The 15,066-nt window shown below is 37.0% G+C and overlaps 1 protein-coding gene across 10 annotated transcripts in view; it reads left to right on the top strand.

The window, feature by feature from the left end:
• The window catches only part of dysf (dysferlin, limb girdle muscular dystrophy 2B (autosomal recessive)), a 104,853-nt gene that overhangs the window by 52,013 nt on the left and 37,774 nt on the right, over positions 1-15,066 (top strand). For 9 of the 10 annotated variants that reach the window (XM_067401636.1, XM_067401635.1, XM_067401633.1 and 6 more), the window contains 6 exons: positions 25-60; positions 182-223; positions 3,467-3,568; positions 4,057-4,218; positions 4,908-5,073; positions 5,220-5,293. In XM_067401636.1, the coding sequence (XP_067257737.1) occupies positions 25-60; positions 182-223; positions 3,467-3,568; positions 4,057-4,218; positions 4,908-5,073; positions 5,220-5,293 (582 nt within the window). The remainder of the gene's footprint in view (positions 1-24; positions 61-181; positions 224-3,466; positions 3,569-4,056; positions 4,219-4,907; positions 5,074-5,219; positions 5,294-15,066) is intronic. The other variant, XM_067401631.1, reaches the window with a different exon arrangement.

Raw genomic sequence — 15,066 nt, 5'->3', positions numbered from 1 at the left:
ATTTTTCTTTTTTTTTTCCCCCAGGGGGATATTATACCACCCTCACATATCATGAATGAGGTAAGTGTTGGTAGAGGATTCAATGAATAGACAATGAATCTTACTTGCAGTTGTCCCAGAGCATCTCTTTCCTGTTCTCTTGTTCATTTTCCCCTCTCTGTTTGTTTTGGGCATCTTCAAGCTTGTGCTTCCAGGGTTCCTCTCTGACAGTCAACAGCAATGGGTACAATTCAGCATGCACACACATATGCAAACACGTTTTATTTTGCTGGAACTTTTGACTCAAAAACTAAAGAAACACAGGGCATGTGGTTCCATCATATTAAACCAAAAAAACGAAGGATTACGAAAGTCCTTCAGATCTCCATAGCAGCCAAATGTCTCTTCAGATGTTACAACATAACTCAAAATGGAAGATACTAAGCTGGAACCAGTTTAGTTAGCTCCAAATTGTTATTCCCATTGGATTTCATTAGGCTGTAGATATAGGGTGTCTAGATCTAGATGGTTTTCTTATTATTATTCCTGGTGGGTAGATTCCTCCAGAACTCAATGTACTTCTACGCACCTCCTCAATTTTTATGAGGCCTGCCAAGGACAAGATCTTGTGGGAGGTGGCTTGGAAATTGAGAGCCTTGAGAGCCCTTTCTGATCTGTCTGTATTCCCAGCTCTCCTATCTTCTGGATTCTACTTCATCTGTACAAAGATTTGTATTGTTCTGCAGTGGCGTTTAAAAAAACAAAACACAAAGTGATGGGCTAATGGTGGAACTAACATGCTGCTATTAGACGGCATAATAACCGCTCTTCATTAGATACAAACACACTAGAGACTTAATCACATTGGACTAGCACATGTGCTTTGTGTCGCCAATAGTAAATGAAAACATTGGCAATACATGGGAAATATGGCGCTGAAAACAAGGGTTCATGGTCTTGCACTTTTCCTTTTCCTATGTACTCCACCTTACTGTCCGTGTTTTTTTGTAAATAACTGCATGATGCAATTATATTAAATGACCAATATTAAAATTCTGCAATATTTTGTCTAAACAAATAAAACATTAAAAACTAAAATCAATTGTTTGAAATGCTACAGCATTATAATGTACTGTATGAAAAATGGATATTCAAATATTCATCATGAATATTCATTTTGGTAAATATTACATAACTTAAGCGTTAGATGGCAGATAATGTAATCTAAATGTAAAAAAGGGGGAAAAGCATGCAAAAATTAAATTTACAATACCAGTAATTTTAAAACAAACAAAGAAAAAAGTTAAATTGGTCAATAAGCAATACATATACAATATTATGGGTTTTTTTTTGCATTCCTGTATCTCAAACAGTAGAGCATGGCCCTAGCAGCTCTTAGGGAATGCATGGACTTATAAATTGTATACTTTGAATGCAATGTAAGTTACTTAAAATAAAAGCATCTGTCAAATGAATAAATGTAAGTGCTATATATTGTGCACCCCTATTAAGATCTTATTTAACCTTCTGTTTAAAGTTCTGTTTAACCTTTGAATACAGTGAATACAATGGCCTTTCCAAAATTATGTTTGTGTCTAAAGGCTTGAGTATGTTGAGTGCTGAATTTGCATAACTGTCAGGAAACATTCTCATTTATCAAGTAGATAAATGAGTATATAAGTAGATACATGATAAATGAGTAATCAAGTAGATAAATGAGTAATCAAGTAGATTATCAATGCTTCATTTTAAAGTCACCATGAAATCTAAATTTACAAATCTTTTTTGTGGAATATTGCAGCATTTATTATAAATGATTTATCTGTGCACAATATTATTTTAAAAAAAATCACGTGCCCTCATAATCTTTAATCAAATGAACTTTCTCTCCCTCTCACAATGACGTCTCTTCTGCGATGACGTGTTTACTGGTGCGAGGGCAGGACAACCTGTCACTCACATGAGATCATAGCAAACCACAACGATCCAATCAATTTCCAATAGGCAAAATCAAGTCCCGCCCTACATTTCTTGTTCGTTAAGCTGTTTCACTCAGATATACAGTACGTCACACAATAGGGAAGAAAAAAGTATCACAACTTTTGTTTCATGCTGACTTTAATGGCACTCTTTTAAATCCATCTTAATGAAGTTAGACATTGCAATTCTCCATGGTTGAAGCATATCTCTGAAGGTTCCTTTGCACAGAGCACCATTGTATTCAACAGTAGTGCCATTCATCAAACAATTGCACTGGCTCAATGCAGTCCTGACTAATCGTTGTGTGTGCGTGTGTATTGTGGCATGATTGCTAACTTTGATTGGCAAGTGAAGTTATGATGTTTGACTTTTTGTTGCTGCTATTAGTAACCAATTTCTTGTTTGTTTTCACACCCATTTTCAAATTCGGGTGCGTCACGCAAATGTACTTCTAAAGAAAAATAGAAACAGTGTCTCTGAAGTTGAGTCCTCTAAATGTACTCTTTGTCTCCTTCAATTACGTGAAGATAACATGGATTTTGAAACTATGAATGCATTTTCAGCCATCTTTCCTCGCACTAAAAAGAGAATATATATATTTATTTATTTAAATAAATGTATACATGTATTATATACGTTTATACTACGAGGCTGATGAATGCTCGAATCTGACTGGTTGCCGACCGTTCTAAGGTGTGCAATTATTTTCAGGCAAATGCATGGCTTAAGTAGTTCTAGGCAGGTCTTGACCTCATTGCAGTTCCATATCACTTCGCCAAATGATTTCAGTTATTTCAGTTATACAGCCTACAACCACAAAAGAAACAAAACCCACAATGACACAGACCAAGTAAATAAATATAGTAAACAATAGGATAAAAACGACAAATTATTGTGTCCTGAAAGTGCATACTTTCTCCTGCTCTCTCTCTCTTTCAATCGTAAAAGAGAGAGAGAGAGAGGCGCTTTCAGATGCTTCACGTCGTGGCTGCATTACCACCTCGGGTGTGCATTATTTTCTAATAATTCAACAGCCCATCGTCAATTATTCCTTACATATAGCATGCAGTATATACTGTATGTGTATACTTATATAGTTACATATAGAATATCCTTATCCTTGCGTGTTATTTTAGTATTATTTACATTCTAATACAATTTGTATTAATATTTTAATTAGCTTTTATTTTTATATAATTTTTTATTAATTTTAATTATAATTTATTTATTTTAATTTTAGTTATGTGCTTTTGCCATTTTTTTTAAAACATTACTGTTTAAGTTATTTCATTTTCATTTTTGTTTATATTTTATTTTTATTTTAGTGCTTTAACTTAAACTTATTTCAGTTAATTGCCAAGGGAACACTTCAGAATGTTGTGTAATATTTTTATTTTATTTTATTTTATTTTATTTCAGCTTTATTTAAATTTTAATCATTTTAGTTAACAATAACAACCCTAATCCTTATTGACTTTTGCTATTATCTTTTGCTCTTTATTGTTAGTCAGAGGACTCTGATTTGCCCTATCCACCACCACAGAGGGAACCCAATGTCTACATGGTGCCACAGGGGATAAAACCTGTCCTACAGCGCACTGCTATTGAGGTGGGCCCAAAACCTAACCTCAGTTATCCACTTACACAGTTTAAAAACACAGTCAAGTCATCTTTATTTATAGAGACTTTATACAATACAGATGGTTTCAAAGCAGCTTTACAGTGATAACAGGAATTGAATCAATGATGCAAACAGAGTTCATTTCGGCTGTGCAGCAGCTCTTAAAGAAGCAGTGTCATTGTTCAGCTAAAGTCAGTTCAGTGTTGATTCAGTTCTGTTGTAAAGATAATCAATTATTAAATTAGTCCATTTCATCTATAAAACAGTTATGTCATCATCCAGCTAAGTTGAGTTCTCATCCAATAGTGTCAGTGCAGTCAAATCAATAATATTGTTGAATATTAAATGTCCCCAACTAAGCAAGCCAGAGGCGACAGTGGCACGGAACCCAAAGTCCATACATTTACAGAATGGAGAAAAATATTGCCATATTACCATTACACCTGATGACAACCTTTTAACCTTTAAACCCTTAGATACTGGCATGGGGTTTGCGTAACCTGAAGAGTTTCCAGCTGGCCAGTGTGACATCTCCCAGCCTTCAGGTGGAATGTGGAGCATATGTGGTTCAGTCGTGCGTCATTCGAAATTCTAAGAAGAACCCTAACTTTGACGTCAACACCCTCTTCATTGATGTTGTAAGCTTTTGATCTTGATTTGTCAGTTAACTGCATAATTTTGTTGAAATAAAGCAGGTACAATTATGTAATAATTAATTAAGATTCAACTTGAATGTGCATTCATCAAGGATGAATACAAAAATAACACATCGTAACTATCAAAGGTTAATAGTAAATACACTTGACCTTTGGCTGAGTCCTCTTCAAAGATTCTCATGTAGAAATCCAGATAAGGTATCACATTTTTTTTGTTACAGCATGCTGCTAACCAGTTGTGACAAACTTATATACAATGTGGTCATGGTGTCCTTCACATGGTGGATGTTTCTTGAGTGATGACTGGCACAGTAACAATGTTCCCCAGCAATGAGCGTCAGTTCTTAATTCTAAAACGTAAGATAGTCTGGATTCCGTTCCAATACTCATCTAAGATTGGGAGGCATCGCATGGAAAGAATGCTGAATGACTGGGAAAATTATTTGCACTGTCAGTCGTGGTCAGTCCTGTGCCATACCATGTCATGTTTGACTCAGTTTAGGGTGTGAAATACTTTCACAGAGGATGAGAGGAGAGAGAGGAAGGTTCTTTGGAATAACAACTGAAATAGAGAAATAAACAAGTCATTATGTTACGAGTTAAAAGTTTGGAAGTCTTGCATGTCTTTTTGTTCACATCTCTGCCCTTTTGTAATCTCTCCTACACTCTAGCGACTGCCCAAGGAAGAGCTCTATATGCCCCCATTGGTGATCAAGGTTATAGACAACCGACAGTTCGGCAGGAAGCCAGTGGTGGGCCAGTGCGCAGTCCACTCACTGAATGATTTTCGCTGTCAGCCCGAGAGCCTGGAGAGAGATCCTACCGAAGAGGAATTTGGTGAGGGTTGGATATGAGAACCGGTTCTTACTGTGAACCAACTTGCAAACAAATGCAAGAATTATATGATTTTCTTGATCCTTGGTTCCATTGATGAAACTTTATACATTATGCTTACAGTATTTATGGTATAATTTTATCAACAGAGGCAATTGCTCAGACCCCTAGAGATGAAGTTCTGATTGATATCGATGACAAGGAGCCTCTCATTCCTGGACAGGTATGATCTGTCTTTTACTGCAATAATTACCTGCAATATTTCCTTCTTTTTCTTTGACATTTAATGCTCTATCCAGATCTTTTCAGAAACTTCCTCAGAAATGCTCTTTGCAAGAATTACTTTATAGCAGTCATTATCAACCAGGGGGGCCTCAGCAAAATTCTAAAGTCATTTAAATTAATAAAATCTAATATCTCTCTGGACCATTTTGTACATTTTATGATTATACATTTTTCTAGTTTTGCCAAGCTCTGAAATATTTTATCGCATACATGTAAAAATCTTTATCCAGTAAATCATGAACAACTGGAAAAGTTATGGAGCCTTTAAATATTGTTGTGGACAATGCAGTCAAAACATTGAGAACCATTGCTTTATAGACCTCTTTGGAGCAGACGTCACAATTATGTCACTTGCAGCTGCGCGCGCATACTGGTTGCAGAAAAATAGCGGTAGCAATTGGAGGAAAATGTGCAAAATCCACAGAATAAGAGAAAAACGTTTTGTTGTGCCTCTGGATGTTGGAATCGGAATGCAAAAAAATATAGTCTTCATTTTTAAAGAAAACCATCGTTGAAAACGTCCTTTGAAGCTAAACGGAGATGTTTCACAGACTGGACTGATGACACCTGCAAGGATTAGTCTACTATTAAAGCAGGAATTTGATGTAAACAGTAAGTCTACATAATATTCACATATGCAGTTCAGAGGACATACATACATAGCAGTTACAGTATGAAATAATATTTGAACCTGTAACATTTTACATAGATAACTTTTAAACATAGTCTATAAAATTGATTTCACAATTCTGACTTTTTTTCTTGCATTTGCATGTTTATGACTACCAGTTCGGCCAGTATAACTCGCAATTGCAATAAATTGCAATTCAGAAAAGACAGGATAACGAGTATATCTCACAATTAGCCTTTCGCCGAGCCCCGCCCCCCTTAGTTACTGTTGCTTTGTCCGACAAGCCGTGGCGCTGTCACTCCACACGCAGTGAAAAATACATCGCGGAACAAAGAGGATACTGACCACACATCGACAGACAAGACAGAGCAGGTTACTTATGATGTTAAACAAAGTCCCAGCTTTCAAACCGTGTAGTTATTAAAGAAATTCAAACAATGAAAACCGTTTTGTTGCTCTTTAATGTGTCATGACCATGGTCGTGACAGATTGCTGTAGATCCTCAGCTCAACCGCTCGTAAAAACCGATCATCTCTTCCTATTAGTCCATGAACATGAGAATGAATGTTGTTTCAAACGCGGAAAGATGTCAATACACACTATTTTTCAAGTTTAACTCAACCGAGGTGAATCTTTTAACTACTGGCTGCTTTGTCGGACAAAATGGCGGATGCGGCGTTCTGATTGGTTAGATCGCTTGTCAATCAAACTCCCGGCGAAAGGTCAATTCTGTTTTTCTTTGTAAGAAATGTGAGATATAAACTCAGGTTTGCGAGAAATAAAAGTCAGAATTGTGAGATATAAACTCGAAATTAACTTTTTTTTATTCTTTTATTTCGTGGCTTCCATAGACTGCTACTGCTCAACTGTCATTTTCTGCAACCAGGTAGGCTCCGCCCATAAAAAACGTCATCGCTGTTTGCAAACACCAAATTGTTGTTGTTGTCTGTTATAATGTTAGTCCTCTTGGCTGTTAGTCAGTAGCTCATTTGTCACATAGCTTGGGTCTCTCCAGGTTTCCTTTAGAGCCTTGTTAGTGTATGAGGTATGCTGTCATGGCGAGGTTAAGCACTTCTGAGCATGCACACCACTTTATAAGGTCTTCTAGGGGTAGTTTTCTCCATGCCTTTATTGGTGGAATTTAAGTGTGATTCTAGTTGTGAAACATGGCAATCACATCCTGTTCATTATACAGTCTGGGTTACGCCATTGCCCCAGAGGGACACAATGTCTGTGGCACCAAGAAAGCGAGGCTTCTGTAGAAAGTGACAAGTGGAAGGCTAAAGGCTAAAAAGTTATAATGCTGTTACTAAATCTAGTTCGAAATCTATTACTTGAATTTCCTTTTAGACTTTGATTTCAAGATGAGATGTAAAATTTTGGCCAAACTAGCCTTGTAATGTTGCTATGGTGCCATGTTAGTCAACTTACAGCATAATTGGGGGTGGGTGTGTGATGAAATCATGAATTCAGTAACATGATGGAATACTGTTTGGCGCTAGCATGTATGATGAAGGTTCACACCATCTTGAGACAATGACACGCTTCGCTTTCTGAGAAAAGAGAGCCAACTTTAATGACGCCTCCTCGAGCTGTCATCAATTCCCTCTCATAACTACGACCTAAAAATACTCCCAAAAAATAAATAAAAACAACATAAAAAAAATGATCAAGGGGGATTAGGAAAATTGAAAATTGTTTCCATGTCTCAGCTTTAACCTCTCAGCCTTTACTTGTTCAGTCACTGGGAGAAAAACGAGACTAGAATATCAGATTCGGGCCCACATGGCCCACTTGGTTTCCTTGGAAATGTATCGTACTCACAAACGGCAGTTTATTTAGGTTTTTGACCTTCCAGCCTGGCTGGCAGTGCTTCACTGTGGATGTAAGACGTTCTGTCGTTTGCTGAGTGGAAAGAGGAATACTTCACGCTTGCCCTTTTGAGCTCAGTTTTGTAAGCCCACACCCAGCTCTAGTTAAGAGCCATTGATGGGGATTTTTTCTTCTGCACTTGCTACCTTTTCCGTTGATCTAATCCAAGAACAAGATTTTCTGTATTCCATAGAATGTGACAAAGTAATGTTTGTACCTGCAATGTCTTGCCTTAATTTCATCAATTTGTAGCACAATGATGAACCTGAAATGTCACATAAAACAGTGCCACTGGCCTGGGGTGCGTTTCCCGTACAACGATGTAACTCGCTGCTTCACTGCTAACAAATCAACTAGCTAGTTTCCCGAATCCGTATTGTCGCAAACCTGTCGTTCAGCCACGTTGCTGAATGACGTCACGCAGGTGGTGGAGTAATAACTTCTATAAATAAATCCGTTTGAGACTGAATTAATGCTAAATTTTTTGCTATAAATTACGGGCATGGCATCCGAGGACTAAAATCTCTTGACAGACTAAAATATGTAAATGACATTTGTGTATATTTGAATTAAAAGATATACATTGTACTTAATGTCAGCTGGCTTATTTACAATATACAATTTATTAAGTCCACATGTCATAAGAACAAGAATCTATGCTTCTAACCACAGCTCGAGAGCTGTCGTTCCAACCAAACAAGTTTGCGAATCTTCATTTGAACTATGGTTTCGAAACACCAAATTGTTGAACTGTGTTAGTAATGACGGAGCTTGCGATGTTAGTTGGCTAATGATGCTTTTGGGAAACGCACCCCTGGACGTCCAAATGCTTAAGGCGATTCAGATGGCATCAATGGCCACACCATTTGTGGTTTGACTGAAATCAGTTGAATACTCAAGAAATAACCACATGTTTGACTCTGAAAATGTATTGCTGAATACACAGTAAACACCCCCTCCAGTTCTGCTCCTGATTTCAGATGTCTCGTGACCACTGCACTATGGGCTTGATTTATAAATGTGCATTTGTATGAGGACTGCCATCAAATGGCTCGTTCTTGCTAAAATAAATAAAAGAGGGATCACAACCACAGTCATCTGTGGTAGAATCCCCAGTGACCCTCATTTTTGTCTATCAGATATGTTTGATGGAATATATGAAGTGAAGGAACTGTGGGAAAATAGTTATGTTAACTGTTCACTTTTGTAAAGAAGGCCTATTGTTGCACGGGTTTTTGTTTTGCACATGTAGAACATGCATTTGATTAGATGTTTTGGCAGCTCGTCTTCATTTTACGTTTTCTGTTTTATACCATGTAGCATTCATATCTCAGGTTCCTCCAGGGTGGTTTTGACATAGAGTAGCAAGGTTTTTTGTACCGGCCAGCTGCACTGGTTCAGAGTGAAGTTTCAGAGGTCTGTCGCACTAGAAGCACAAGCAATTTGATCCCTGGGCCGAAATCCCGCATGACTTTTAGCATTCCAGTGGGAGCCTGAGGCTGCTGTGATCCACTCAGGAAACCAGGAAAAGCCACAGAGGAAAATCTGATCGTCTCCATGTGGCTACTGTTTGAAACTCAGTGGCAGTAAAAGGTCTGATACTTGCTTTATGAGATCTGGAAAGAAGATACGTATTATCTTCAATCGATATCCTGTGCATAGTAACTTTTGACTGTTTAAAAACAGAACACAAAAACACAGCAAAAATGACAAAGCCTGCATGTCTAAGCTTGGATAAAAATACCTTATCTTGTGGCTTGTCTTGAGATTTTGATTTTTGAGAATGTTTTACACAATTTACCACAAAATCAACAGTTTACGAGACTGCAGAATCCACAAAAATCACAAAACGCAACTTTTGCATACCGTATTTAAGTGAAAAAACGAATCAGAAATACAGTAAACAGTAATGTTAAATATTGTGAAATATTATTACAATTTAAAATAACTCTTTTCTATTTTAAAGTGATTTAATTTCAGATGACAGCTGAATTATCAGCATCATTACTCCAGTATTCAGTGTCAGATGATCCTTCAGAAATCTAATATGGTTCTAATATGATTATTTGCTGCTCAAGAAAATTTTCTTATCAATGTTGAATCTTGAACAGCTTTTCAGTGTTTTGTGGAAACCGTGATGCAATTTTTCAGGATTCTTTGATGAATAGAATGTACAAAAAAGAACAGCATTTAATTAAAAAAGAAATCTTTTGTACAATATATTTTTTTTTATTCTCACTTTTGATCAATTTAATGCATCCTTGCTGAATAAAATTAATAATAAAACAAACAAACAAACAAACAAACAAAAAAAAACTTACTGACCCAAAACCTTTGAATGGTTGAGTCTGATTCAGCTTAGGTGCCTGAATTGCAGCAGTTATGTGATGTTGGGTTATGTTCAGTGTTCTTGTCTCTTCATTCATGTTTCTTGTGTTTCCTTTTAGGGTACGTTTATACAACAACGATATACTGAAACGACTAAAAATGCATTATGCATGACAGGCCAGAGGTTGGCGATGTCACTTTGTTAAGAAAGAGACTATGCGCCTGCACACATACGCATTATTTTACAAAGCACTTGAGCCCAACGCACATGCCTATAGACTAAAAACATAACATGCATATGCATGCTGTCACCGTTTTCACAGATTCGCTTTTATGAAGATTACACGGAGATGATAATGGTATTGTTTTTTTTGTTTTTTTTTTACAAATCTTTAAAACCTGTTTTCAAAAGTTTGCGTTTTCAGGCCCCCAAAATTCCATTGTCGTGTAAATGAAAGGCCAAAATGCATACATTTTTTTCCCCGTTTTTAGTTGAAAACAGTGTGCAAATGACCCCTCAGTTTAGTCTTGTTAAAGGGATAATTCACCCAAAAATGAAAATTATCCCATGATTAACTCACCCTCAAGCCATCCTAGGTATATATGACTCTTCTTTCAGATGAACACAATTGGAGATATATTGAAAATTATTCTGGCTCTTCAAAGCTTTATAATGGTAGTGAACAGGGGGCGAGATTTTGAAGCCCAAAAAATAGCGATCATCCATCATAAAAATCCATACGGCTCCAGGTTTAATAAAGGCCTTTTGAAGCAAATTTTTATAAACTTGCACCACAAGAGTAACCCCTGATGCGATGTATGACTTTTTTTTTTTTTTTTTTTTTACAAAAACCCATTGCTTCACTTAATTCTTTTTGTGATGGATGGATGCATTTTTTGGGCTTCAAAATCTCGCCCCCTGTTCACTACCATTATAAATCTTGGAAGAGCCAGGATATTTCTAAATACAATCTCTGATTGTGTTCACCTGAAAGAAGATAGTCATATACACCCAAAATGGCTTGAGTAAATCATTGGATAATTTATTTTTTGGGTGAATTATCCCTTTAATTCCCTTGTTAGTTGCCTTAGTTACTAATGAGTTTCACCTGTGTCTAGTTTAGATGCCTCTGTTTGTCCCCTGTATATATCGGTTGGATATTGCCTTTAGTAATTGGGTGGATTATGCAGCTGCTTCTCCTGGTTTTCTCCTGTGTGATTCTCTATGTGTATTAAAAGTATCTACATCAAGCGTTTTGAATTGGACCATACACAACATGACAGTTGTATAGTCCCACTAAATTCTGTTAGATCTTGATAGTCTGTTTCATCCTCCATAGCCTCTAGCACTCAAACCAAACTGATTGAGAATTACGGCATGCAAATTGCATTCAACAGACAGCACGTGCCGGTGGACTGAAATATATTTTTTTCTGTATTCCCCTTTAAGCATTATAATTTATAATATCTTCACCTCTAATGCCTTGTTTTGTTTTTTTTTTGTTTGGTGGTGTACAGAGCAGCAAAGCAAGCTGGTCCGAACTCCCCTGTGCATTAAATGAAACTCGAGCCCCATCATCTCCCCATAGACTTTGCTTTGGCTTGGCCCAGACCCCAACTCTGTTCCCTAGCGGTCTCATAAAAAACGTTCCCTGGATCAGGTTCGTCACTTAAAGCAGGTTTTTGATGAGGCCAAACACAACCTCATAGGGGAAAGTAACACCAATCCGGTGGCTTTGTGGATTTGCTACGGTTTTGAGTGGGTTAAACGTTATACTTCAGAAGCAGGGCGCTAAAAGCAAGTACCCATGTAGAGGAGCTTTGAAGAGGTTTCTGAGGTTAAACTTGAGGGAGAACTACTGAAAAGGTTTGATTTTGATCCTACGTCCTGGTGGCTTCGCCCAAAGGCCTTTAGACAGCAAGGGAGGCAAACAGCCCTACTTATGTGTGTACTTCAAAATGTTCTGTAATGCAACTCCTCTAGTTGGAGGACAACAGCAAACAAAGTGGCCTGGTCCTAATTAGCTGTTCTACTGAGTAGCTGTGTGGAGTCCTCTCTCTTGTTGTATTTATTATGCCCTGGCACTACACAGCAGAAGGCGCTGCGAGGGTTCAGTCCTCCCTCTGATGTGGTAAGTCCTCGTCTTGGGCAACTGCATCCCCCCGCTCCTGGCTGCTCACCACCGGCGCCACAATAACTGCCACCCCCTACCCCCACACCTCCCCTGCTAGGGGTCGACTCTGGGGGAATGAGAGCGCTCGATGACAGGCCTTTGCGACCAGGTCGCTGTTTATGAGAAGCCAGTCTGATGGCTTGTTGAGCCATCAGAGTTTTCGGGACTTTCTTATAAGAGTCTATATGAAAATGTTTGCAAAGACAGAACAATGTGTCCGTATGTCTTGCCCTTATTAGACTAGTTAGCCAGTTTATTTCCTGATGTTTAATGCCACATCCAGCATTCTTGATTGTATTTAGATTGCTTTGTAAAAGAGTAAGCTTGATTTCACATAATTTCAGCAGGATGTGGTTGCTGCATGGGAAGGCACAGCTCTGGCACGGCTCTGCTGTTTGTAACACAAGCCTACCATAGCATTGTAATCACCCGCACCATGTGCATCAATATACAGCGGAATCAGGAATGCTTCAGCATGATTAGCATGTGACAGATGCAGTGCATGAGGTAATGCGATCTCCCAGGCTCATCAGGATGGGGTGTAAAATTTCTGCACTCTGCATAAAATGCGTTTTTGTCACTAGACATTTTTGGATTAGATTACTATATTACATTATTTCAGCTTTATTTCAATTAACAAAGATGTTTTTAATAGTTTTAGGCTCACTAAATAGCTCTAATAGAGATAGGTGTGTCACTTATTTTTTGCCATCTAACCTATCACAAAATATATGTAGCTGTGCTAATTAATTATGCAGAAAATATTAAACATGTGCATGTGGTATTATGAGGAGAAAATGGTTTCGTGTAAAATGAAATAGTACCTTTGACATTATTAAATTCTTAAGAATCAGCTTTATTGGACAATTATGAGAAAACTTGGCTCTTTCAGGAAAAACAAAATACAGTTAATGTCATATTATTATTATTATTAATATTTTTTTTCCTGCGGTATAAACTTTTTTTATGGGTACATCTTTCCTAAACATAATGCATATTCTGTTTTTGTTCATTTAGCTTAATATTAATGATCAATTAATAATTATTAAAATAAATTAATACATTAACATTAAACTAAATGAAAAGAAACAGAATATTATTATTACTTTTAAATGAATGGATCCCACTTTATATAACTACAATGTACTTACATTTAAATTAATTATTTGATACAATGCACTTATTGCGTACATACATGTTTTTACATTATTTTAAAAATACCTGCATATAATTACATCTGTAATTAATTTCTGTAATTACATTTATAATTACACTGTTGATTCCTCACTTACACCTTAGCCCACCCTAAAATCTATATCACCAAACCTATACCTGTATCCCACCTCAACAGCAGTTTTGCAATACAATATAAACACAATAAGTACACTGAACTTATTTTTTGATGTAAATACATATTAATTAAGGTCACCTAATTTAAAGTGGGACCAATTAATGCTACCTTTTTCTTTATTTTGTTTTATCTTTGCTTAAACACACACGTTAACTTATATTTTGACCCCAGACTTTAACAAACTACAATAGAGCTTCCATGTATATTCTCCGTGTAACAGCAGAACTGCTGTTGTTATGTTTTGCATGATATATTATCCTTTTGAGGGGAGCATATGTTGACATAGATGTAATAACATTTGCACTTGAATTATATTAAATGTTTGCCCTGAGCATATTATTTATTACAACACATTTCATAATACGTACAGGGACAAATGCCTTTAAAATGAAAAATATACTGTTATCCTAGCTTATTGTTACTCCTTAGAGAGCTCTCTCCTCAGAATTTAATTATTTTATTCCATTGTTCTGCATATTGCATTTTCACCAGTGTTGTTTAATGGCTGGCGTGGCACTTTCGCTGCAACACGTTCCCATAGAAAAAAATCTTTAATTTAATGTTGGGAGGCGCAACACTGCGAAATATAAATGCATGTTGTGTCTGCAGCTAATTAGCGTTAGCGCATACATTGCAGCATGAACTCATCCTACTGTAGAGGCCCCTGATCTGTTAAAGCTATTATTGGGAGGGGGGGGGACACTTTTGAGCCCTATCCAGGAAAAACAACAATCTTGGGGTGTCATTCTTCATCGGGGAATCACATTTCATGGCCCTGACCTTTGTAATGATTTATCTATCAGCTAGAAACACAGTCCTGTCTGAGTTCACTAACCGCAGGTTCAAGTCTGAGCGTTCGGTAGGGTTGCCATCTGTACCTCATTGACGCTCTCTGTTGCATCTTAGTCTGGGAGTTCCAGACCTGGCGATCCAATCCACTGTCTGCTCCGTAATATATGCTGTCATCTTACTTCATCCATATATGCAGCTGATCTAATGTCTTGCTCTGTTTTCATGTCATTTCTCATAATGCTATAAAAAAAGTCTCATCATTACTGCGGCCAGGATTGAACTGTTGACTGTTAGAGTGGTATAATGTGTAGTTCAGTTAGATTTGTCTTGATAAGGTTATTTAATATTATACACTGCGTTCCAAATTATTATGCAAGTGACATATCAGTAAGATTTCAGTAGAATAAACATTTAGATTTTAGTTTTTCTAAGAAAATGTTTGTTTATTTATCCTTGTCTTTTTAGATAACTGGTATCAATCTCAGACAAAATAATTTGCCAGGTCTATGGAAACTCTATTTAGAGGTTGTTCCACATTATTAAGCAAGTCACAGTTCTCATGC

This window comes from Chanodichthys erythropterus, chromosome 11 (genome assembly GCF_024489055.1).
Source record: "Chanodichthys erythropterus isolate Z2021 chromosome 11, ASM2448905v1, whole genome shotgun sequence".
Lineage (NCBI taxonomy): Eukaryota > Metazoa > Chordata > Actinopteri > Cypriniformes > Xenocyprididae > Chanodichthys > Chanodichthys erythropterus.
The sequence above is the reverse complement of the archived record's forward strand: the minus strand, read 5'-3'. Positions and strand labels throughout refer to the sequence as shown.